Source organism: Electrophorus electricus, chromosome 20 (genome assembly GCF_013358815.1).
Source record: "Electrophorus electricus isolate fEleEle1 chromosome 20, fEleEle1.pri, whole genome shotgun sequence".
NCBI lineage: Eukaryota > Metazoa > Chordata > Actinopteri > Gymnotiformes > Gymnotidae > Electrophorus > Electrophorus electricus.
The window spans coordinates 767,417-790,920 of record NC_049554.1 but is presented as its reverse complement, the minus strand read 5'-3'; the positions used below and the strand labels follow the sequence as shown (position 1 = coordinate 790,920).

Here is a 23,504-nt window from a genome sequence, read left to right as displayed (position 1 = left end):
TAAACCTGGAGTACAACAAAAGATGCTAAGCATGAACAAGTAACCCAGTACCGGTCTCGGGGGTTCTTTGCTCTGCACGCTATTGTGTTCTGGCTCTTAAACGACCTCTACAGTCCGCTGAGTGATCGCAAGTCTTTTCCATAAGGCAGGTCAGGTGTGTTGGAGCAGGGAAACACCACAGTGTGAAGAGAATGGGCTCCTGAGCTCTGGAACTGCGGCCAAGGTAAACCCTGCCAGCCCGTACCACTTTCCCGATGGCATGCGCTAGTGAATGGCATGTCGTCAGCGCAAGCCTCAGGTCACCAATGCAGTTCACGCGCAGGATGCGTAAACACCAAGCCTCTTACTGAATCTAAAGCACAAGTGCCATACATAGTTTTCCCAACAGCAATTATAGTGCCTGTAAAACAAACAAAAAAAAAGCTTTAGATGTTTGTTTTGGGGGGTTTTCCCCTTTTTTTTTCTTTTTGTGCTGCTTTGTTTTTTATGCATATGTGTGGACTGATTTTTGCAGTTTTAACAATGTTTATGCACTGGTCTGTGAGCGGGTAGATAGAGTTCAGTTATAAGCTGATGACCTTGGAACCATGCAGTTCTTTATAATGGTTATTAATCCATATCTCCATCTTTGCACTGTAACAATATGTCTCACTGTATGAGGGATTTTGGAGTCACTGCCCGGCTGTGCACAGAGACTTGGGCTCCGCCCATCTGCAGCACCTCTTTGGGTGCTGATTTGGCAGAACATTTTATAGCATAAGAAGTTACCAGTTTCACCTTGCTGTAGCATTGACGGGTACAACAGCACAGTTATGTTTGTCAGCTCCGTGTGAACTCTTGTGCCAACCGTGAGTTCAAGTGGTAGTCCCATTGGCCAAAGAGTGCAATACACAAAGGATTTATCGTCACATATAGTAACAAGTGCTGCGGTAAAGTTTTAGGTGCTTTTGAGTTTTAATGGAAGTCGGTATGTTTCTGTATTCCAACCGTGCAGTGTGTCCATTAGACTGCTGTAAGCTGTACTGTCTTAAGAAAGCATGCCCGAAGAAATCAGGCTGCCTGACTTTGTGCACTCAACCACCCAACTGCAGTATGCCACTGTCTGTGCTGTTTTCTCTTAAATAAACTTTATTCCAAAAATGTTGTCATTTTCATTTCCACTGCCTATGAGAATCCCATACAAATGATTTATTGACTGAGATTCAGTCAATTAGGACTTTTAATTGTGCTTGAGAAACGTGCGGACCGGAAGCGCACTAGAGACTTCCTTGCTGTGCTTGGACAGGTGGTTTTATTGAAAGTTTCTAGCTAGGGAGCACGGATGGCGGACGCCGATTATGAGTCAATACTTTGTGTTAAACCGGAGGTGCACGTTTACAGAATTCCTCCACGAGCATCTAACCGTGGTTATCGGTGAGTACGAAGAACAGTCACATTCAAACAAACTTCTCCAGGTCTGATGCTCAGGGTACGAAGGCTGAAGTTCCGGGAGCCCAGAGCTAATTAGCTGGGTAATTAACCACGCAAACGCCGCAGTTAAATTCGAGTTAGTACGAAGCAGAAACTGAAGCGGTGTGTTTGGTTTGGAGAGCTGGCAAGTGAGGAAGTCACGGACTGTTGGAGAATTTCGGAGTCATTTTCAGGCTTCTTGACTGGTTAGCTTCTATGCTAGTAACGAAACAAACTTTCACATTGTGTTCCGCTTGTTAGCTTGCCCGTCAAAGTCAGCGTTGCTGTGGTTTTTAAGACCACTTATTTTTTGCTGTTTAAGAGGAATGCAGAAGTCGGTTATCTTAAACGAAATTTTGTTTCATGAAAACTTTATCAGGAACTAACGGCACCAGACGTGACGGGTTACGGTGGCCCTGACGTTTTAGTGTTACGTAAGGGTAGAAGTTCGTTCATGGCCTTATATTACTATTTTAATAATTATATATTACTCCCTAACAGGAGAACGGGGATTTTCCACCTCTGCCGTGATATGTTTAACAATAAGTATAAAAATAAGCATTCAGAAATTTGAATGGAAGCTACTTATTAATGCATTGCTATTACTAATAGGTGCCATTAACGCACCACAGTACTTGCCTAATAGTACTTCGGTCTTACAGCTTTAGATGCCTATGAATGTCTTCATACATTTGGCACAGCTATTCACTACCAAAGAAGCTCTGTGGATGCGTAAGAGTTATGTGGAGTAGTCGACTGTGTTTCTCTAGTTCCTGTACTCAGTATTTGTTGCAAGACAGAAAATATCAAGCTTGGTTTTGAGCGCATTGTCAGGGCAAATTTAGTCTTGCTTGATGACACTTGAATGTTCGTATTGGGCATTCCGTATTGAGCGATTCTGAGTAGATGTATGGGATGTGCACTGTCCATTTCAACATGCAGGGCGGCTGACTGGAAGCTGGACGAGCCAGCATGGAGCGGGCGTCTGAAGATCACAGCCAAGGCCAAGATTGCTTACATCAAGCTCGAAGACAAGAACACAGGTAGCAGCAGGAAGTGTGTAGGTGGCCATGGACCGATCCTGTTTGTGTGCTTGTAATAACTCTGCTGGTGGGGATTTTCTAGGGGAGCTGTTTGCACAGGCGCCGGTAGAGCAGTACCCCGGGCCTGCTGTGGAGGCTGTCACTGACTCCAGCCGCTACTTTGTGATCAAGATAGAGGACGGCAGTGGTAAAAGCAGGGTTGACCTTTCTGACTTTACTGTGAAGTACTCAGTGTTTCTTCTAAGAGAAGAATAATATGGCTTAAATATGTACAACTTTAAATAATAATTCATTAATCTTTATGTAAATTTAGATTTTTGGAATTGAAGCACTATACATATATCTTCATAAAATAAACATATAATGTTTATTTCAATAGTTGTTACACGGTCCTGTAATATTCTATCTGACCTGTTTAAGCTCCTTTCCTGTTATCCCAGGACGGCACGCGTTTATCGGCCTTGGGTTCGCTGACCGTGGAGATTCGTTTGATTTCAACGTGGCGCTGCAGGACCATTTCAAGTGAGTCATCGCTGTGACTTCACTCCCTCTGGAAGGACTGGAGTGTTCAAGCCAATTTATCTGTCTGGTTTCCTGGAATGGTACCAGTTGGCTAGTTGCTTGGGTGTTCAACACAGTCCAGGAAGTGAAAGGAACACTGTCCTTTAGAAAAGCAGGAAGTGCTCTCTAACATACAAAGTAAACTCACTAGTAGGCATTTTTTTTCGTAGTGTTAGTTTGACAATCTTAAGTATGTACTGCTGTATAATCTGGTAACTCATTTACTAGTCCCACCAAGATAAAACATCTAGGGCTTTGTGCCACAAATAGGACATTCATTTAGCAATATGTCCCCAGGCTCCTAACACCCATGGTTAGTCCATCAGCTATGCCAGCAGCAGGATGAAATTTCATTATGGCTTCTCTATAGCTTTGCTGTCTTACACTCTGTGCTTCTCTCTCCTTATTCTCATTCACGTTCTCTCTCTCTCAGGTGGGTGAAACAGGAAGGTGAGCTGGCCAAACAGGCGGCCAATCAGAGCTCAGCTCCCAAACTGGATTTGGGCTTCAAGGAGGGTCAGACCATCAAGATCAGTCTTGGGGTAGGGCAAGGAGAATGACACACAAATAGGATAATAAAATGAGGGCTATCAGAATAATCCAGGACTTTCTCTCTGTTCAACTACACACCAAGTCTCTCTCTCTCTCTCTCTCTCTCTCTCTCTCTCTCTCTCTCATGAATGTTGTTAGGATGTAGATCTTTTAATCACATCCCTCTCTTGCTTTCTTTCATGCTTGCTTTCTGTCTCTCTTGTTCTCTCTAATTCAGAACATTAAGAAGAAAGATGCTGCAGGTGCTGCTAAATCTCGGCCCGCGGGCAGCGGTTTACTCCCGCCTCCTCCAGGTGCGAAAGGTGGGGCTATCCTCCCTCCTGCTGGCATGCCAGTGTCTACTCCACCCACTACAGTAGCGCCCGCCCAGCCCAGCACAGGTACACTCACAGGCACTCACTGACTGGATTCCATGTGGTCAGTGCAAGATGTGCTTGTATAACTACACTCTCCCTTCCCACAGGAATGCTGCTAGATTTTGGGGCACCCTCAGCTCCAACACAGCCCTCTCAGGACTTGTGGGGGGACTTCACAGCTGCTGGTTCTGGGTCAGTATTAGCCACTAAAGTGCATGCCCTTTAATAAGGTTGTTACACTGCCGACTGATCTGGGTTCAGATGGGGGGGGGGGGGGGGGGGGGGGGGGGTTGCACTTCTAACAGCTTTGCACAGCTGGATTTGTGCAGTTTATGCAGTTTATGCCATTTTCATGGCAGATCCTCTCAGGCTCTATCAGATTGGATGCTGAACATTGTGACCTGCGATCTTCAGGTCTCCACTGAGGTTCAAAGGGGGTTCTGTCTGGGCTCTGGTTGGCCCACGGAAGCACAGCCAGTGTTCGGCTGTATGCTAGAGGCATTGTTGTGTTGGAAGCTCTGTCTCCCCATTCTGAGTTTGCATACACACTGGAGGTGATTTTCTTCAAGGAGGCTCCTGTATTTGGCTGCATTCATCCTCAGTTGTTATCTGTCTCCATTTACCTGCGAGTGAGAGGTTTCCCCCATAGCATTATGTTGCCACCACCAACTTTCACCATGGGGATGGTATTAGCCAGGTGATGAACAGTGGCTGTTTTTCACAGGACAGTGCTTGCTGTTCTGCCCAAAGAGTTCAATTTTCATCTCAGTGGACCAGAGAATCTTTTTTCACAAGGCTTTACACACCGATTTAAAGTTACTGAGGCCACTGTGGTGCTGGGAACATTCAAAGATTTTGTTTTATATCTTTGCCATGAGCTATGCTTTGCCACACATTGATTGTAGAGATCCACATATTGTTCCAACCATATGGCTTGGTTTTTGTCCTGACACTGCAGTGTAAATTGTGGGGCTTTCCAAACTATGTCCAATGAATTCAAGTTGCAACAGACACATCTCAAGAAAAATTGTCAACTGTGTTACCCCTGACCACAATCTGCCAGGCCACAGCGAAGGTTCTGGATACTTTTGTGAATAAAAGATTTCAGTTTTTGATTTTTAATTAATTTTCAAAACATCACAGTATTATTTGCACTTAGTCATTATGGTGGTTTAAGTGGATTCGTTGGTATAATTGGCAATTCTTTCTCAAACCACTGTGTCCAAGTCAAGTCAAATCTGTTTATATATTTATATTACAACTTTATTTATCACAGAGCAGCTTTCTTAATGTCTGGGTCCAGATCCATAATGAACACGATGGAATTCAGAAAGAAACTTTGAGAAGGCCAAGACTGAAGAGGGAAGCCATCCTCCTTGGGTGACCTCGCTAAATTGTGTGACCAATGAAATTTAGGATTTTCATTACAGGGGTTTGAAATGAAATTGAAATGAAAAACCTAAATTTTATTGTTCACATTTCCTGTCGTTTCCTGCCTGGCTCTTCTCAGCTTTGTGAAGAAGGGGCTTTGGAATTACTAGTAAAACATGTACATGCTACCACATCCAGCTTCCCTTGAAGAGCTACTACATGTGTGACAGACACTGTGGCATGTCAATGAAAAGCCTTTTTCAAAGCCACTCTTCAGGGGGAAAAAAAAAACCACAGTTCAGTGAGTTGAGTAATCTCCACCCATAAATCTTAGCCAAAAGAATGGTTATAATTGCCATTTGTACCCATCTGTCTACCCTTAATCTACATTTCTGAAGTTCTAGTACATGTTTATTTTGTCTGCACAATATCTGCCCATAATCACCCCTCCTCCCTCTCTCTCTCTCTCTGCAGCACTACTCAGGAACCTGTGAAATCAGGATGGGTGCAGTTCTAATAGTCCTGATGGCACATGGACACTTACTCTCTTTTTCAACTACACACACACTTTGCCCTCAGAGGTGACAAAAAGCTGGACAGATAATACCAAATCAAGACATCCCCCTCCCTTCACAGACACACACACACACAGAGACCAGCAGTGATCTTGCGACTTTACATATACCACAGGCAGTGGTATTTGTTGTTTTCCTTAACAGGCTGGTTCTGAATGTAGAAGCTGCCAGTAGTTGGGGTTTATAAGCACAGGTCTGAGGTTGATGGCCCCTCACTTTGCTGAGAGCAGAGTGGTGCAAATGTCACTAATTACAGGTGAGAAATGTATGCATTCCATTTTTCTTTTAGGAAAATATTTTGTGTTTTCCTAATTTTAAAGTGTTTTCTTTGTAGTGCATCGTCCTTTCTGATTTTTCTGCATCATTGAGTTTTTAACTTTTCTGTCTGTCATCTCAGTGCAGTTTTTGGAATCCTTTGAATAAGGTTGTTGTTTTTTTTTTTTCCCTATTTGCTTGCTGGGAATTTCTGACTTTGTTGTATTTTTGTTTTTAAACTGGCAGAGGTTTTAGGTTACATGGTAGTTCTTGTCTCTGTATTCTTTTGTTTGGAGGTGTCACAGAGAATCCTGCTAGTCTAAGGTAGTCTTGCCTCAGTGAAATCCAGACATGGCCCACCTAACAGGAAGAGTGCAGGAGTGAGTCCGCTGCACTACTGCTCAAACCTGATTGAACAAAGGCTACTTTAGCTGTGGCAACCTTGTATTAAGTAGATCAAACCTTATATAGTGACTTAACCTGAAAAGAGGAAGAACTGCTACCCACAGCAGGGCTAGTGCTTGAGATCTATTTTTAATGATTTGTTTACAGATTATAAAAATGATTCTTCCCATATTGGCTGTCAACCCCCCCCCCCCCCCCCCCCCCCCCCCCCCCTGCTTTTATTAAACCAGTTTTGGTTTTAATAGCTTTAGATTTGTAAACTCTTCCCAAGTGCCTTTAATTATGGAAACACTTGTATAAAATGTAAAGCAAAACTTTTACTTTATATGTAAATAAAACATTTTCCCTTCCTGTCAGATGGTGGAAATTTCTGTAATATATTTATTGTGGGTTTTGTAGACTCTACTGTGATGTATTATGTAGGTGTTATAATGTAATCATTTAAGGAATTAATTCAGCAGCAGAACTTATTTCATTAATGACATGAGTTCTCATGACTGACTAACTATATGGGGATGTAACAGTCATACCTCTTAGTTAACTCAGTTGCACATGTAGTATTTAAAAAAACATCACTCAAAGTAGCCAATAAAGTAGGACATGTCTTATACCACATACAAGTCTATTAGACTGAGCGGTCAGTTGTGTTGCTAACTATGCACCTCTAACTACATCTGTACTATAAAATATAGAGTACAGTTCCATCTTCCTGTTACTGTAGTACTACAAATTCTCCCAGGATCAATAAAGTTCTGTCTTAAGAAAATTGTCCACTGACTGTATAAAAGCATGAATAAATGTAGGTAAAGGGCTGGGTTTTTTGTTTGTTTGTTTGTTTTTTAAATAAAACTGCTACATGTATAATTCAATCTAAGACTGACATTAGTCTTGAGGCTGGGATTTAAATGATCACTTGAGATGGAACTGTTTTCAAAAGACGTCAGCTTTCTTTCATGAATCCACTATCCGTGTTTGTCCAAGTGTCTATTGCCTTGCGTGGTTTCTCTGATGGACAGATGTCTTAAGTCAAATATGGTCCAGTAGGAACGTCCGTTTTCCTATTACACACACACACTGGCTTTGGGACGTTCTAAGACTGAACTGTCTAGGCTCTTGAGGAAGTTAAATAGAGATGCGTTGTCTCCATGGCGCGATTTGTTGTATGCTGGTTTGTTGTGAGGCATTTCTTTGAGTATGTCTGCGCAACAGGTGACTTCTGCAAACGGAACCGAAGCTTATGAGTCAAACGGGGTATGTTCTTGCGCGTACTCTTTGTATATTTACTGAGTAGGCCTCTTGTTTTCAGTCATTCATGTCTGTAACCAAATGAGTTCAGTTTTCCCTCTGATAGGCCTTACATACCCGCATTTCGCTTTAAAATATCCATGTGCTCTTGTAGAGCAGTATAAAGATTGTATAGTGCTAATCCGTTATAAAGTCCTCCCTAGAGCTCACGCACCGATTTAGCCTGTCGATGACATCCGACATAGTCCGCGCGTGCCGGCGTCGGTAGCGCTCGCGCAGCGCGAACCCTTGCGCGAACGAACTGGACATGAGAACTTGGATAAACTCAGTTTAGTCCCACCCCGGAAAGGCTTCGGAATAAACCGCTGAGCGAATCCGCATCTCACCATCTTATTTCAAAACTCGGCCAGCCTTAAGGGTAGCAGGCCAAGTGTATTAGACTGATACAATGGCACCCAGACGCCCGTCCTATTTCTGCCGAAGGTACGTGTATCTGCTTGCTGCTGCGCGCATGCCGGTAGATGCTGTGCGTGCACAGTTTATGCAATATTGGTCTGCAGGAAATTGTTGGTGTGTGGTTGCACCGAATAGGAAGTAAACCTCGCTCAGTTGATTATCACGGGAATTCTAAAACAATGCTTTCATTAGTGTTGGAGGGCATCAGCTCAGGGTAATTCAGTCTCACACCCCAAAATACGCCTAGGCTAGCCATCTAAATAAGCATGCGAGAAATCAGTTATCTCGGAGGTTGTCATGGTTATAACGACATGGGGAAGCGTGTGGGCGTGTGGTTTTGGAGGAAAGCAAATATGCATGCGATTTAAGCTCGTTGGGAAAAGGTTAATATTTAGAAATGCTAGATGCTCGGCCGTTTTGAACTAACTTTGTTCACTGTCGCTAATGGGCAATTTGAAGCTATTTAAGGTTAATCAGCGACAAACCTAGATTTTCCAGTGTCTGAAGTTGTATGGTTGAGATGTACAATCCTGGTACTACCACGGCTTTTTCTCCCAAGGGCAGGGGGATTTTCCTAATGTGGAAAGTTGTGGGAGTTTCTTCACCAGGCAACTGTTACTTTTTTTGCCTTGCACTACTACGAAATTCACAGAGTAACCACTTCATTAGGTAAACCTACTCTATGATCTAAAGAGTCCGACTTACTTTTTGCGGTTAATTGGAGCACACCACTGCATTTTTCTATTCTGAAGGTAGCTGATTGTACTGGGGTCCTGTGCCCTGTGTACGCTCTGTATGATAAACCTTTATGAGCAGGAGTGACGGGCGACTTTCTTTTCGTCATTCAAAAATGAGCAGAAATCAATTTACTTTAATTTAGATTTGAATGGGAAAGTCAAGAGAGAAAACGAAAGGGAATTTCTAATCACTACTGACTCTGACCTGACGTGTCGCTTTATACGATACCACAAGAGGGCATCATATCTAAAAGTTGTTAATGGAGCCTCAGTGAACATGGAATAGACGCTCCAAGTTTCAAAATAAAAGTCAGCATTCTATAATATATCTGTATGACCTACATTTTTGTATAAAATAAAATCTAAACGTGAAAGTTTTTGTTTCACTTCCAAGACTGTGCTGATTTATCATTTTGGAATTAAGATCAACATAATTCAACAATAAGTCCTAGCCCTCTGCCCGAACACTAAACCAACTGCCTGTAAGCAGGTACATACATAAATATCAATTATTGTAATTATAGGTTTGTTCTTACAATATGTTGTACGGTATGTTCCCTCCCGCTTGGGGTCTGCACTCCTGAAAGGCTGTAGGTTCTGACGCCGACAGTGAAGACCCATCTGTTTGTTGACATGTCTGTAACCATGGCAACGGGAGCACTAACGCGCGCTTAAGCATGTTGGTGGGTTCCACCACGAGCGCTAAAATCGCGCGTGGTGTCCGTAATGAGCGGTGACCCCCCGAGACAGAACCAGGCGCTCGCACATACGTGAGGAGAGTGAATGTGAGGAACCTTGAACGGTGTCAGTATCAACGAACTTTACCAATTAAAAGTTAAATACTGAAAATGGAAGAACAAAGGAGAGAGAAAATTAGTCTAAGTAGCTAATATTTACAGCGTATTATATCGCAGAATGGCCCAAGTCATCATAACAGTGTTCATAGGCTATCTGTGGTTTATTATATACTCATACGCAATAACATACCTGCAACATACATTAAAATCACATCCAACAATGACATGCAAAAGCGTAGAACTGATTAGAAAATATTTTAACATCACGTATACCTAAAGGTTTCATTTAAGAAGTCATTTTGTGATGTGAGTTTTAAATCTTCAGGGCTCAGGGCCGAGGACGCATGGGATGGCGTAGGTGGCAGCGCGACAGCGCTCGGGGGTGGGGAGTGAATAGAGAGTGGGGGTGTTGCATCCTCTTAAGCACCTCCATCTCCCCCGTCCCGCAGTTCGCGTGTGTGGAAGCCAGTGGCCCGAACACCTGTGGGACAGAGACGCGCCAGAAACGGACTTTACATTTCTCTGATTTCTGTAGCGAACGTGTTTAGGACAATCTCGGACTCCTGACCCGTTACGAGATGAATTTGTCTGTGGAGAAGAGCGGCGAGGTGGTATAGTTCATCGAGTACGGACTTTCTTTTCTCCCGCCGCGCGCCACAATGAGCGCTTCCGAGCAGGCTCGCGCGGAGTCGCACCTGGAGGCGGTGATCCAGGTGACGCTGATTTATCTCCTACTGACGAGGCGCGAGCGAACGAGCGCGCCGATTGGGTAGACCCGTTCGTATAAACGCAACATGTCGTAATGCTCATTTTGTTTACGCTTGTGTTTGTTTATATTCATTTTAGTTGTACTTTTGAAAGTGGATTTGTAATATCGTTCTTGAGGTGTTGCGTACTCGACGTCTCCGCGTGCTGTTCTAAATATACAGCTCGGTCAGCCTGCACGGCTCACCGCCGCGCGCCACCTGTCCCTACCGCAGTGTAATCCAGGACCTGCGGTGTGCAGTGGAATTTGCACTTCCAAGCCTGATCTGAGAACAGTTTCGACATTCCTGTTTCACTCATGAGGATTATAATGATTAGATTAGCAGCATAGAGCAGTGGGGAGCAGGTTTTAGATGTGTTTGCCAACTTGTGTCCAGGGAGGAGAACAAGAAGTTGTTTAGTCCAGAGCACCTCATGTTCAGTGTTGCATTTCCACCACACTGCACAGCTAAGTACTTGTCGGACCCACTTCAGCTTACAAAGGGTTTGAGAATTAGCATCTGATTGGGGTGATTGAGGCGGCTCCTGTGATGCCCGCCTCTCTGTGCTCCGTGAGACGCACAGTTCACATAAGACTGGACTGTAATTATTTACCGCCATGACTTTCAGAAGTTGGAGGAGAGCGTGCTGTCCGAAGAGAAGAGGCTGACGGTACGAGGCCCCTCCCCTGATGCCACACCCACCTGCATACCTGCCCGAGTCAGAGAGATTGTCACCAAGAACCTGAACAACAACGGTATGCGCGAAACACTTTGCTCTGGGTACATTTGATCTGCTCACCTCCAAAAGGACATTTTGGACTCAGTTAGGGTGGAACTACTACCAGAGGACTGCTGCTCTTGATAACTAAGTATGTTGAATAAGCAGTACCATTATGAACCATGTAGTCCCTATTACTAATATTTCAGGTCCACTGAGATTAACTGATTGAAAGTAGCAAAGAAAAAGAGGTCCTGGTAGCAGTAGTTGTGGAAAAACTAGTGGTGGTGCTTTGTATTAATTATTTTTACCCACTACAACATTTGTAAAAAAAAACATTTATTGTTGTAGGAATACGAGATTACCTTCACTGATCTGAAGGTAGGGGCTCTTTGATCTTCATCTTCCCTCTCTGCCTCTCCTTCTCTCTCTCCCTGCAGCCAGTGGCAGCATGTCTTCAGTCCTGTCCCTCCAAGAGGAGAACCGGGTCTTGCAGAGTGAGCTGGGTCGTCTGGAGGACCTGCTGGCTCACAGTCGTGCGGACCGTGACGAGCTGGCTATCAAATACAGCGCCATCAGTGAGAGGGTGAGAACATGTGCGAGTCCTGCCCCCAGTCATGCCCATGCCCCGCCCCCAGTCATGCCTATGCCCCGCCCCAGTCATGCCCATGCCCCGCCTACAGCCACACAGGCAGAGGTGGCTGAGGTCCCCCAGCGCACGCCTGTGTCTGTGTCCAAGTCTGCTTTAACAGCGTCTGGTAACACAACAATAACGATAAAAATAGAAGCTGCATTGCTGTTGAGAAATCTTTAACTGTTATTTAAGACTGAACATCCTGGAAGTCTAAACTTGGCATTTCACGACCACAAAGCTCTGACTAGGCCCGAGCATATCAGACTGGTGTGTAGTGGCGGCTGTTAAGCAGTGGGCTCTAGAGCTTGTTCCAGGTGGCTTGCCTAGGGTTCCCTGCCCAAGAGGGGAACTCTGTGGTTCTCATTATCCTTTTTAGCATGCACGGTTATGCGGTGTGCATGGGCATACTGCACTTCCTCTTGTCATGCACAAGAAAAAGAACGTTATATAAGTAGCATAAGGAAATGGCCCAGACACTGCCAATGATTGACCACTGCATTAAACGGAGCAGATTGTCTGTTTCAACCAGGAGGGAATCAAGGGCAGCCTGTTTCTGCTAGATGCACCTGAGGTGTTCTCATTGTTTGCAGAGATTCTCAGATGAATACAAATCATCTTCCCTTCATTTTTCTCTTTCCTGGTTTCCTTTGTGTGTGAGAGGGAGACCAGACCCATCTCCGTGGCAATGAGGAGTGGAATGAAATGAAGTGGCATGTTGCCATGGTATTTGTCACCCCTGGAGACTGTCAACAGGGTAGGGTGGGGTGGGGTGGGGTGAGGGGATTTTGGGGAGGTGTTATGGGGGTTGGTGTTTAACAGGGCCTGCTATGGCCCTATAGGAAGAGTGGCACAGCTTTGTTTTATTGTGATCCTTACTTAAGTGTTTGTCACCTGACAATTAAAGGATCAGTTTTGAGACTACAGAAATGTAACAATCCATTCTAATAAAGCAGCACGGTGTTGCTCATATGGCACAGGAGCAGAATGCATGTGGAGTAAGGAGGACTTGCTTTTCCACATGCAGTGTTGGTTTTAATTCTTGCAGGCTTTTCACTGGCTGCCTCAGTTGGGGTCCTGAGCATTTCCTATGGTGATAAGGATGTATGTTTATCATTGGTTGGGGGTGTCTCCTTGGAGGTGGTTCAGGGAGTGTTTGTTAACCCTTCTGTGTCACCCTATAGCTGCTCTTTAAGACCAAGAAATGTGATTGGCAAGGGATACATTTCTTGTTCCTTCTCACAGGCTGTTATGATTAAAATTCCTTTTATCTCAGAAAATAATTTTGCCCTACATATACATGTAGGGCAGAATATCAGTGAATATAATATATTTTATGAATATGAATTAGAGCTGTTATTTCAAGACTTTGCAGTGTAATCAGATAAATTCACTTGTTGGAAAGAATGATGTATTCACCTGTGTATATGTGTGTGTGTGTGTGTGTGTGTGTGTGTGTGTGTGTGTGTGTGCGCGCGCGCATGTGCATGTGTTTGCATGTGTGTGTGTGTATGTTGTCGTTTCTGTGCCTGTACAAATTTGTGTGTGTGTGCGTATGCGCGTGTGTGCGTATGCGCGTGTGTGCGTATGCACGTGCGTGTGCGTGTGTGTGTGTGTGCGGATGCGTGTGCGTATGCGTGTGTTTGTGTGTGCGTGTGCATGATTGTGTGTATGTGCGCGTGTGTGTGTGCGTATGCATATATGTGTGTGCGTATGCATATATGTGTGTGCGTATGCATATATGTGTGTGCGTATGCATATATGTGTGTGCGTGTGCGTATGCGTGTGTGCGTATGCGTGTGTGCGTGTGTGTGTGCGTATGCGTATGTGTGTGTGTGTGTGCGCACGTGTTCGTATGCTGCAGCTGGAGCAGACCCTGCGGTTGGAGACGGGCATTGCAGACGGAGACCCATCGGAGTGTCGCAGTCTGGCTCAGCAGAACGTGGAGCTGCGCAGACGTCTGGAGGAGGAGCAGGCTGCCTACAAACGCAAACTCACCGCTTACCAGGAGGGGCAGCAGAGGCAGGCTCAGCTGGTCCAGAAACTGCAGGCCAAGGTCAGCGACCGTGTCCTGCCCTCAACCCTCTGCACTTAGCCATTCAGTCCTTGGTTCATTTATTCATTACTGATTTCTGCCTTTAATTCATTCCCATCTTTTTTATAGTACTGACCTGATCACAGTCAGGGTGCTGGCATCTCAACCAAAGTACACCTTACCTTGTCTCTGATGGGGTGTTTGTGTGTGTGTGTGTGTGTGTGTGTGTGTTTGTGATCAGGTTCTTCAGTATAAGAAGAAATGCAGTGATTTGGAGCAGTCTCTGATGGAGAAATCAGCTGAGCTGGAGCAGAGTGTGAGTATTGCTGGTGACCCTACACATACACAACCTTCACATACACATCCTATACATACACACCCTACACATACATAACCTTCATACACAACCTACACATACAACAACTTACACCTACAACAACACACATACACAACCTGCACATGCAGCGGCCCACACAGAGCATAGAGGCTCCGGCATCCAATCATATTCCATATGCGAAATACAATACAACAGCCACTGCGTATACAGCAGAGTATCTACCTGTATGTACTCTACTGCTTGTCTTGTCTTATCTGTGCATGTGTGCGTCCCAGTAATGGTAGGGAATTTGCTACTCCCCAGGGACGAGCTGAGCTGCCCAGTGACCATGCCCAGCGGGAGGAGGACGAGCCCAGTGGAGAACTGGAGGTGGCTCTCATTCATCTGGAGGAGGAGCAGCAGAGGTCAGTCAGTCAATAATCCTGCTCACTCAAAGGAGGTCAGTCAGTAGCCTTGCACTGTCAGTGGAGGTCAGTAAATCCTCACTCATTTAGCATGAATCAGTAACCATGTACAATCAGTAAAATTGAGTTGGACGTAGATAAAATCAAATTAAGCGAAAACTCAGATGTTTGTGAATGGCTGTATGAGAGGCTAGTCAACAAAACCAATCAGTGGGATTAGAGCTTTTATTTGGAGCTTTAAGAATGTTATAAATAGTGAATTGCGTAATTACTGTGGCTTCAAGGGCATGTTTTGTTTGTGATCAGAAGCAGCAGTCTGTCTGCTGTGAATGCTATGCTACGGGAGCAGCTGGAGCAGGCAGGTATAGCCAATGAGGCGCTGAGCCAGGACATACGCAGGCTCACTGCTGATTGGACAAAAGCAAGGGAGGAGCTTGAGCAAAGGGAGTCTGATTGGAGGAGAGAGGAAGAGGTGGGTTACAGTGGCACCTCAAATATTAATCGCTTTCTCCAGGTATTCCCCTTAAGAAAGAATACTTTCTAAGTTGCACAATTGCAAAGCAGTACCAGTATTACTTCACATATGACATTTACATTGTAAACATTTACATTTTGCTTTGTAAACATGCAAAAGTGTCCTGATTTTGTGGTGCTATTTGCAAGGGCAGCTTTACACTTAAGTGTCCAATAGTCACATCTCTGAAGTAAACACATTTCACCTTCTGTTTACGCTACAGTCCTTCCATCAGTACTTCAGCAGTGAACACAGTCGACTGCTCACTCTCTGGAAGCAGGTGGTCGGCTTCCGCAGGAATGTCTTTGAACTCAAGAGCACCACCGAGAGGTTGGAGAGGCCCCTTTCACGCACACCTTTCCATTTCACAGACTTCTGCCTGAATTATCATTGTAAAGTCACTGCCAATAGATCGGAATATAAACTTTGAGACCCAGTTTGAAATTTGAAAAAAAAATTGAAATTTGCATTAAAACCTAAGCAAATTTTGTGAAAAATTACTGGTACTTGGAAAAGAGGAATTAAATAACAGTAGCAATGCTGAGATCTTGTTGCAATTTGCTTTTTTTGCTGAAGGTGACCACTAAGAAGCTTTTTCTTGATTTGTCTGTTTCTCTGTCTTTCTCTGCTTCCCTGTGTCTGTCTGTCTGTCTGTTTTTTCTGCTTTCCTCTCAGGGACCTGTCACATATGCGTAATGAGCTGGCTCAAGCAGCACAGGGCGTGCAGCTGCAGTGTGTTGGCATGTGTGCGGCGGTTCGGAGTCAAGAGGATGGGTCGGCGCTGGTCCAGGAGCGCGAGGCGACCCGGCGGGCCGTTTTGGAGCAGCAGCTGAGAGAGCGAGCGACGGAGATGATGACCTTGCAGGCCAAGAGTGACTCCGAGAGAGCAGAGCTCAACAGCAGGTCCTCTCCCACTGAAATGGGCATCCGGTCCATGCTGTAAAAGCAGTGACGATAAATATAGGCCTGATGACTCTGGCCCATGGAGTTTAGTTACCAAACACCTGGGTAATATTTTGAGGCTACTGAAGGCCTGCTGGATCTGCTGTGTTAAGTTAGGGTCGGACATGGCGTCTGCCGACTGGCTGATCTCCGGGAGCAGAGCGGGCAACCATTCTATATCTCATGCTGTAACAGTGGTTAGTTTATCATGTGACACAGTGGCAGTAGTCAGTTTGTTATGGTATGATTTCTGTGGTAGCAGTTCGATTATTACTGTCTGATTCTGATGTGTTCTAAGCTCTGTCTTGCATTTGCTACACAGGCTGACAGAAGCTGTGCGGGAAGTGGAGAGACTGAAAGCTCGAGCAGAAGAGAGAGACCAGGAGGTGGTATCCCTCACCCGGAGACTGGAGGTGTGCAGAATTCAATTCAGATGTGTAATTCAGTTCAACTCAATTCATTTACATTTAATTCAGTTTAGTTCTGTTCAACTCATTTTTGTTTAATTAAATTTACTTTTCTAATTTAACAATTAAAATGTATTATTGTGTTCAAGTATATCTGCTATTATTATTATTATTGTTGTTGTTTATTATTATTATTTTGATAAGCCTTCTATAGCATCTTTTTTTTATAAACTTTCAATCATTGTGTTTGCATGTTCTTTTTGCACATATATATATGTGTGTGTGTGTGTGTGTGTGTGTGTGTGTGTGTGTGTGTGTGTGTGTGTGTGTGTGTAGGAGCAGAATGGGAATGAGGACTCATGGCTTCACACACTCAGAGCTCACACAGAGAATCTGCTGGACACACTGAGGGACATCGCCCAGGTGACACAAACCCACATGTAAACACACACACACATTCTCAGTCTCACTCTCTTACAGATGTATAGATGACACGCACACACATACACATACACACACGCACAGAAGTTCTCACACACACACACACACACACACAGAAGCACAAGCACAGAAGTTCTCACACACACACGCACAGAAGCTCACACGCACTCACACACACACAGAAGCACACGCACAGAAGCTCACACACACACACGCACAGAAGCTCACACACACATGCACAGAAGCTCACACACACTCACACACACACGTATACACACACACGCAAACTGTAACTCATTTGATCATAAAATACCAAAATCTCAGTATGGCCCACGCTTTAAATTTGCATCTCCCAACTCAGTTAAGTAGCATTTCTTTTTCTTTCTTTCTTCTATCATCCATCTGTCCATCCTCCATCTCTCCCCCTTTCTCTGTCTCTCTCTTTGTCCAGGTGATGCTGTCAGACTCTGACTGTGCTGTTTTGACGTCTCCGTCAGAGGGAGATTCAGAGACCATAGCCGTGTCTCTGTTGCCTTTGCTCCGCCCCACGTCTCCCCAGCGTCAGTCATCTCCGCGGCGACCCTACACAACACCAATCCCAGAGTCCAGTCTTTCTGTTTTGCGCTCCATGGTGAGCAGCAGACACATGCAGCTTCAGGTGCGGTTTACCTGTGTGACATCACGCACTTATCCCACATGATGATAATACGTACCCGTGTGAAAGCCTGCCTGATTCCATATCAATGATCACAGCCAGGTCTCTAAGAAACTGTCTAATCTAGAAAAGCTGTTGAAGGTCCCTGTCTCCTGAACGTTTTTCTCAGAGCTGTGGAGAGTAACATTATAGGACTGCTCTCAACTGTTGGAATGAATAATGCTGAGTATGTTGAAGATTGTATGTGCAGTAGTTAACTGTTTTGAAGGTGGCAGAAGTATTTCTAATGTACGCTGTATTCAACCAGTGCGGATTTATCTGGTAAAAGCCTTACAAAAAGATACACTCACTTTTTTTAAAGTGATATTGGATTTATGTGCAAAAATATTCTGTGACAAAAATAACTAACTAAAAAGGCTGTTTGCATAGGAATTCAGCCCCTGTGCTGAAAGATGTTGCCTTAACAAGGTCAGAGTTGAATTACAGTTGGCCTCCACCTGTGAATTATTTAATAAAACAACTCGCCTCTGGATTTAAAAAAACATTTAATTCAGCTACCATTTTCTCAGACTGTGAATCTGAATGAAAATTATGAAAATGACGGCTAAGGAGGCAATTGGAGATGTTTATAGACAGCCACAAAATAGGAAAAACCTACAAAATGCTAAAGTGTTTGGATATCCCAGGCGTACTGGTGGCATCTTTGCAGTGGTTGGGCTTGAAGTGGCAACCTTCTGACTGCCTAGACAAGGCTGCCCCTCACAACTCCACGTCAGAGCAAAAGTGAGGGACCAACAATCACTTAGAAGGAACCACAGAGTTCAGTGACTGATTCTGGAGTGAAGCTGAACCAGTCAGTGATATCAAGAGCTCTGCGTACAACTGAACTGTATGGGAGGATGATTAGAAAGAAGTCATTACTGAAGAAACAGCATGCCAAAGCACATCCGGAGTTTGCTACAAAGATTCAGCGAAAATGTGGGATTAGGTTTTATGACCAGATGACAGAGAAATGGAGACTTCTGGCCAAAATGTAAAATACTATATGTGGCACAAACCTAACACTGCCCAGAAACACCACCAGCAGTGAAGTGAACAGGTGGTGGTGGTGGTGTGGTGTTGTGGAGATGCTTTTCAGCAGGGACGGGGCATCTTGTTATAATCGAAGGATGGGTGGAGGGTGCAAAGTACAGTGCAGGAAAACCTGCTTCAAAAAAAGCTGTGGAGGAACTTCACCATTCAAAGGATCCTTTCAGTTCTCCCCAACACAAGGCCAAAGCAACACAGGAGTGGTTCAACTACGAAATGGCCAAATTTAAAATCCAGATCTCGGTCCAGTCAAGAATCTCTGCCACCGTTTGCTGTTCACAAGCATCATCCAACCTGAGCAGCCTGGAGCAAATCTAGCAGGAAGAACGGGTGAACACCAGTCCCACACAGTGCGCAGAGCAGACTTAAAGCTGTTACTGCGGTTGATACTATTTTAATCTGAAAGACTTGAATACTTATGCCTTTAGGTTTTTTTAGATCTTTTGACATATAATAAATCTTGAAAATTTAGTTTAGGACCCTATTGGTTTGCAACAAAAGATACATCCTAGGACAATTGTTTGATTTGTTATCCAGATGGATTTGATTACTTTAAAGGGGTTAAATACTCAAATATTGTTGAAGATGATTGAACTTACTATGTTCTTTCTAAATGTTCTAAATTCAATGTTTTCTGAACACATGATCAGTCGGCCAGAGGAGAATGGGAACCCCCCCTCCCCCCCTTTGAGTCTTGGTTCCTCTCAAGGTTTCTTCCTCATGCTCTGGGGAGTTTTGCCTTGCCATAGTCACCTTGGCTTGCTCACTGGGGGCTTGGACCCAGACATGTGTAAAACTGCTTTGTGATAGAGCCTGATGTAAAAAGCACCATATAAATGCATTTGACTTTACTGGTGTCTGTGCCCATGAGGCTCATCCATGTGTCTGCATCTGTGCAGGAGGTCAGAGGTCGCCTGCAGTCAACGCAGTCATCCCTGCAGCAGCTGCGCAGGCAGCTTGCGGAGGCAGAGTTAGGCAGGAGGGAGGCAGAACTTCGCGTGCAGGCAGTGCAAGGGGAAATGGCTGAGGCTCAGAGAGAGAGAGAGACAGCTTTGAGAGAGAGAGACCGGTTCCGGCAGGAGAGAGACAAGCTCACCAGGTAAGATGCTTTGTGTTTGCCCCATTGTAGAGAAAGAGAAACAGAAAAAGTGATCAATGTTAATTGTGCCTATAAGTTTAATCCAGTGTGTTAATTAATTAGGCAGTATACAGCAGTGCTAATTAACGAATACATTTGTAGGTATAATTGATCTATTAATTATTATTATTAATAATGATTATTTATTTTGTCATTTACTGAAGATTTATATAAATGACTGAATGAAACTGAAGGTACACCACTGTTTGAACACATTTTAGTAAGTGTGCCCCTCTCTCACATGTTGTTCCTAAATCAGCTAGATTTAAAGTAAAAAAAAAAAATCAATTAGAAAATAAAGATGCAGACTTCAGAATTACTTGAAGAGAATAGTTGGTCCCTGCCTTAATTGCAAGTCAACGTAAATAAGCATTACTGAGGCACCTCTGGAGAATGTCTAACATTTTTCAGAAGTGACTATCTATTCGCCACGCCTTCTTTTACATGTTAGTGTTTGCATTCACCTCCTTTACATCTAAACCATACATTAGTCAGTATATGCAAGTTGATATTCAATAACCACACCGGTTGGAACCCATTACCACTACATTTCAAGAGAAGACTTCTCTTGACCTTTTCCTAAAGAAGATTGTCTTTCTATTCCGTCGCGAGCGTGGAGGAGTGATGATATATCTTACACCGAGGTCTGCTGAAGCCTACCCAGGATCCTTTGCAGAAGCCTGCAGAGGCCTTTTCTGAAAGGACACAGAAATTCGATACTCCCTTATGGTTTATGTTCTTAATATGTCTGATTCAATGTTTAAACTTTTTCCTGTAAACACCTTTGATTTCCTCCCTCTCTCTCTCTTCCAGTGAAAAAGAGGATGTGGAGAAGGCTGTCCAGGCTGCACATACAAAGGTGCAGCTGCTGCAGCTGGACTGTGAGAGGTTGCAGCAGACGGTGCTGTCGTCGCAGAGAGAACGAGACCGCGAGCACGAGGAGAGGGAGGTGACCGCACAGGAGAGAGACCATGCCAAAGCAGAGAACGAGAGAGTGTGAGGGAGACGCACGCACACGCACGCGCACGCACACACACACACGCATGCACACACAGGTGGGTAGTAACGCACTACATTGACACCATTAGATTTGCTTACAATTTGGAACAAAATGTACTTTTAAGAGTTGTTTTAAATATGGTACATTTTTACTTTTACTCGAGTACATTTGCGAGGTCAAAAATGTACTTTTACTCTGATATATTGGTCAGCATTCCTCCTGTTACATTTTAAAATTATTTTTATATTTGTATGTTTCGTCACAACCTGTCAAGTGTGGGAGGGTTAATGAAATCCCTAAAGATGATCACTGAGCACCGTCACTTTGCTTCATTAAGTTCCACAACTCGACAGTAGACTGACATAATGAATAAATGGGCACATTTTGGTACACAAATGACACATATGAAAAGGATCACACATCTGTGTGAAATTGATGCTGTCTCCGAATGTGTATTATTAACATGAAAGTAAAGTGTGGTCCTATATCGATGATATTCTAAAGAAATGGGTAGCTAGCTATGTAGCTATAAACTACAAGCAGCAGAAACATAAGAGCAGCATGGTGTGCAGGAATGCATGCCCCATATGAAGGCACATGTTCAAGATTATAAAGGTTTCAAGGTTATAAACATTAAAGGTTCGTTATTGACATTCCTCTTCCTCTTTCTCTTTGTGTCTGTCTTCTTGTCCTCTCACCATTGCAGTCGGAACCAGCTGGAGCAGAGTGAGACTCGTGGTAGTGCTCTGCGCTCTGAACTGGCTGCAGTGAAGGAGGCTCTCCAACAGGGGGAGACAGAGAGGCAGCTCCTAGAGACGGAGAAGAGCCAGCTCACTGAAGCTCTCCATAGGGTGTGGTATTACATACTGTACACGCGCACATTCTCATACATACTCACAGTTTTGCACACATATGTACGTGTATTGTTGTGTGTGTGTATATATACATATATATATATGTGTGTGTGTGTGTGTGTGTGTGTGTGTTCTCTGTACAGGCTAAGTCCAGCAACGCTGATTTGTCTGTGTTAATAGCGAAGCTGCACTCTGAGGAGGCCACACTCAGAGACACTCTGGCTAAACTGGGCGGGCTGAATGAAGGTCTGGCTCAGGACAAATCTGACTTTAACACCATCATCATACAGGTACTGCACACAATATAATACACATCTCAATAATGGCATCATAATGTCACACAAATGTACCCTACCCCACACACATTTTGAAGCTTTAGTGCACGCGCGCCTGTGTGTGTGTGTGTGTGTGTTTCTCCAGCTGGAGGAGGAGAAGAGTCTCCTGTTGTCTCAGAGGAGAGAGGCAGAGCAGGAGAAACTGACCATCAGGGACGAGCTCGTACGCTTGGAGCAAGACAGGCTGGAGCTAGACGCTGCCCGCCTTGCTCTGCACCAAGCACTGCAAGAGTCTGAGTTAGCGAGGGCGGGGATGGAGACGGAGCTACAGATGCTCAGGTCTGACAGGCTGAAACTGCAGGATAAAGTCACACAAGTGAGTAGTGTGTCGTTCTCTCTTCCTCACTCCTTTGCACTTCTCTTTCTCTTTAGCTATCTCTCTCCTTACCTATGTATACATGCACAATAACATGTTACATGTTTGCGCATCCATTGCAGCTTTGTGGCGAGATGAGTTCCTTGGGGGCGGAGCTTGGTATCGCCCGTGGTGAAGGGGAGCGGCAGGGCGTGGCCCTAGAGGAGGCAGGGCGAAGCCGGGCGGAGCTAGCTCGTGAGCGGGCGGGGCTAGTGGTTCAGCTAGCGGCATCTGAGAAAGAGAATGCCGCGCTGACAGAGGAGCAGGCTGCATTCAGGTAGAGAGAGAGAGAGAGAGAGAGAGAATCATCTGTGCTAAGATTTGATACAGTGTCTTAAATGAGAGTGCATTTGAATGCCTACAGTATGTGCATGTTAGTGTAATATGTACAGTGTGTCCTCAAACAGGTGTGTGCAGGTAGGCTTGTTTTAGTTTTGTGTGTGTGGGTTATACATATATGTATAATGGGTGTGTGACTATATTTTTGTGAGTGTTCTGTGTGTGTGTGTGTGTGTGTTAGGTCGGAGCGGGAAGCACTGGAGACAAGCCTGTTCGAGGTGCAGCAGCAGCTGGTGCAACTGGAGTCCCGCAGGGAACAGCTGGAGACGGAGAACCACAACCTGAAACTACGCAATGATAATATTACAGGTATAGAAGGAGCAGGAGTGAGGTGACCAGGGTAGCTGAACAACCTGATGAACATCTAATGCAGCTTGTAGTATTTGAGACGCAATGGCCAGTCTGTGTGTGAGCTGGCATTACAGCATTCTAAAATGAGGCGGCCAAACACTGTCAGTCTGTGCCACTGCTCATCCCTGCCCTGCCCCTCTTGTTCATTCTGCTCGTCCAGCGGAACTGAAGCGCCTGCGTGTGGATCGAGAGAGCTCCATCACTCAGAGTGAGAAAGAGCGGCAGGCATTTCAGCGGGCGCTGGCCGACGCCCAGCAGGAATCACAGATCTCTCTCCGCAACACCCTCTCTGACCACCAGGAGGAGCTAGAGAGGCTAGCCAGAGAGAAGGTAAGAGCTGTTTAAACAGACAATTTGAAACAAAGCTTGTTCATAAAACAGTCATGAAATGAATGAATAAATAAATAAATA

General features: G+C 44.6%; 2 protein-coding genes across 4 annotated transcripts in view; both read left to right on the top strand.

The window, feature by feature from the left end:
* The first annotated feature begins 1,269 nt into the window (after positions 1-1,269).
* necap2 (NECAP endocytosis associated 2) lies at positions 1,270-6,762 on the top strand. Its single transcript, XM_027018739.2, has 8 exons — positions 1,270-1,413; positions 2,392-2,492; positions 2,575-2,679; positions 2,933-3,014; positions 3,487-3,595; positions 3,823-3,985; positions 4,069-4,153; positions 5,807-6,762. Exons 1-8 carry the CDS (start codon positions 1,322-1,324, stop codon positions 5,847-5,849), a joined length of 780 nt encoding a protein of 259 aa, XP_026874540.1. The 5' UTR covers positions 1,270-1,321; the 3' UTR covers positions 5,850-6,762.
* A 3-nt stretch (positions 6,763-6,765) lies between these two features.
* LOC113582785 (rootletin) overlaps positions 6,766-23,504 on the top strand; it is a 32,319-nt gene continuing 15,580 nt past the window's right edge. The window contains exons 1-20 of one of the 3 annotated variants that reach the window (XM_035520650.1): positions 6,766-7,818; positions 11,177-11,303; positions 11,707-11,852; positions 13,762-13,953; positions 14,174-14,248; positions 14,573-14,673; positions 14,980-15,145; positions 15,411-15,517; positions 15,863-16,090; positions 16,452-16,542; positions 16,873-16,959; positions 17,429-17,635; positions 19,621-19,820; positions 20,673-20,855; positions 21,566-21,710; positions 21,857-22,003; positions 22,134-22,364; positions 22,487-22,680; positions 22,924-23,051; positions 23,254-23,423. In XM_035520650.1, the coding sequence (XP_035376543.1) occupies positions 7,762-7,818; positions 11,177-11,303; positions 11,707-11,852; positions 13,762-13,953; positions 14,174-14,248; positions 14,573-14,673; positions 14,980-15,145; positions 15,411-15,517; positions 15,863-16,090; positions 16,452-16,542; positions 16,873-16,959; positions 17,429-17,635; positions 19,621-19,820; positions 20,673-20,855; positions 21,566-21,710; positions 21,857-22,003; positions 22,134-22,364; positions 22,487-22,680; positions 22,924-23,051; positions 23,254-23,423 (2,982 nt within the window). In that variant the 5' untranslated portion in view covers positions 6,766-7,761. Of the gene's footprint in view, positions 8,296-10,245; positions 10,516-11,176; positions 11,304-11,706; positions 11,853-13,761; positions 13,954-14,173; positions 14,249-14,572; positions 14,674-14,979; positions 15,146-15,410; positions 15,518-15,862; positions 16,091-16,451; positions 16,543-16,872; positions 16,960-17,428; positions 17,636-19,620; positions 19,821-20,672; positions 20,856-21,565; positions 21,711-21,856; positions 22,004-22,133; positions 22,365-22,486; positions 22,681-22,923; positions 23,052-23,253; positions 23,424-23,504 lie in introns of those variants that run through there. The other 2 variants (XM_035520652.1, XM_035520651.1) reach the window with 2 other exon arrangements.

Bases quoted from the DNA above. Each gene is read 5' to 3' on its own strand.
- necap2 (XM_027018739.2), top strand. From the start codon at position 1,322: ATGGCGGACGCCGATTATGAGTCAATACTTTGTGTTAAACCGGAGGTG. The intron at 2,680-2,932 runs GTAAAAGCAGGG...CTGTTATCCCAG, and splicing joins CAAGATAGAGGACGGCAGTG to GACGGCACGCGTTTATCGGC. The intron at 4,154-5,806 runs GTCAGTATTAGC...CTCTCTCTGCAG, and splicing joins TTCACAGCTGCTGGTTCTGG to CACTACTCAGGAACCTGTGA.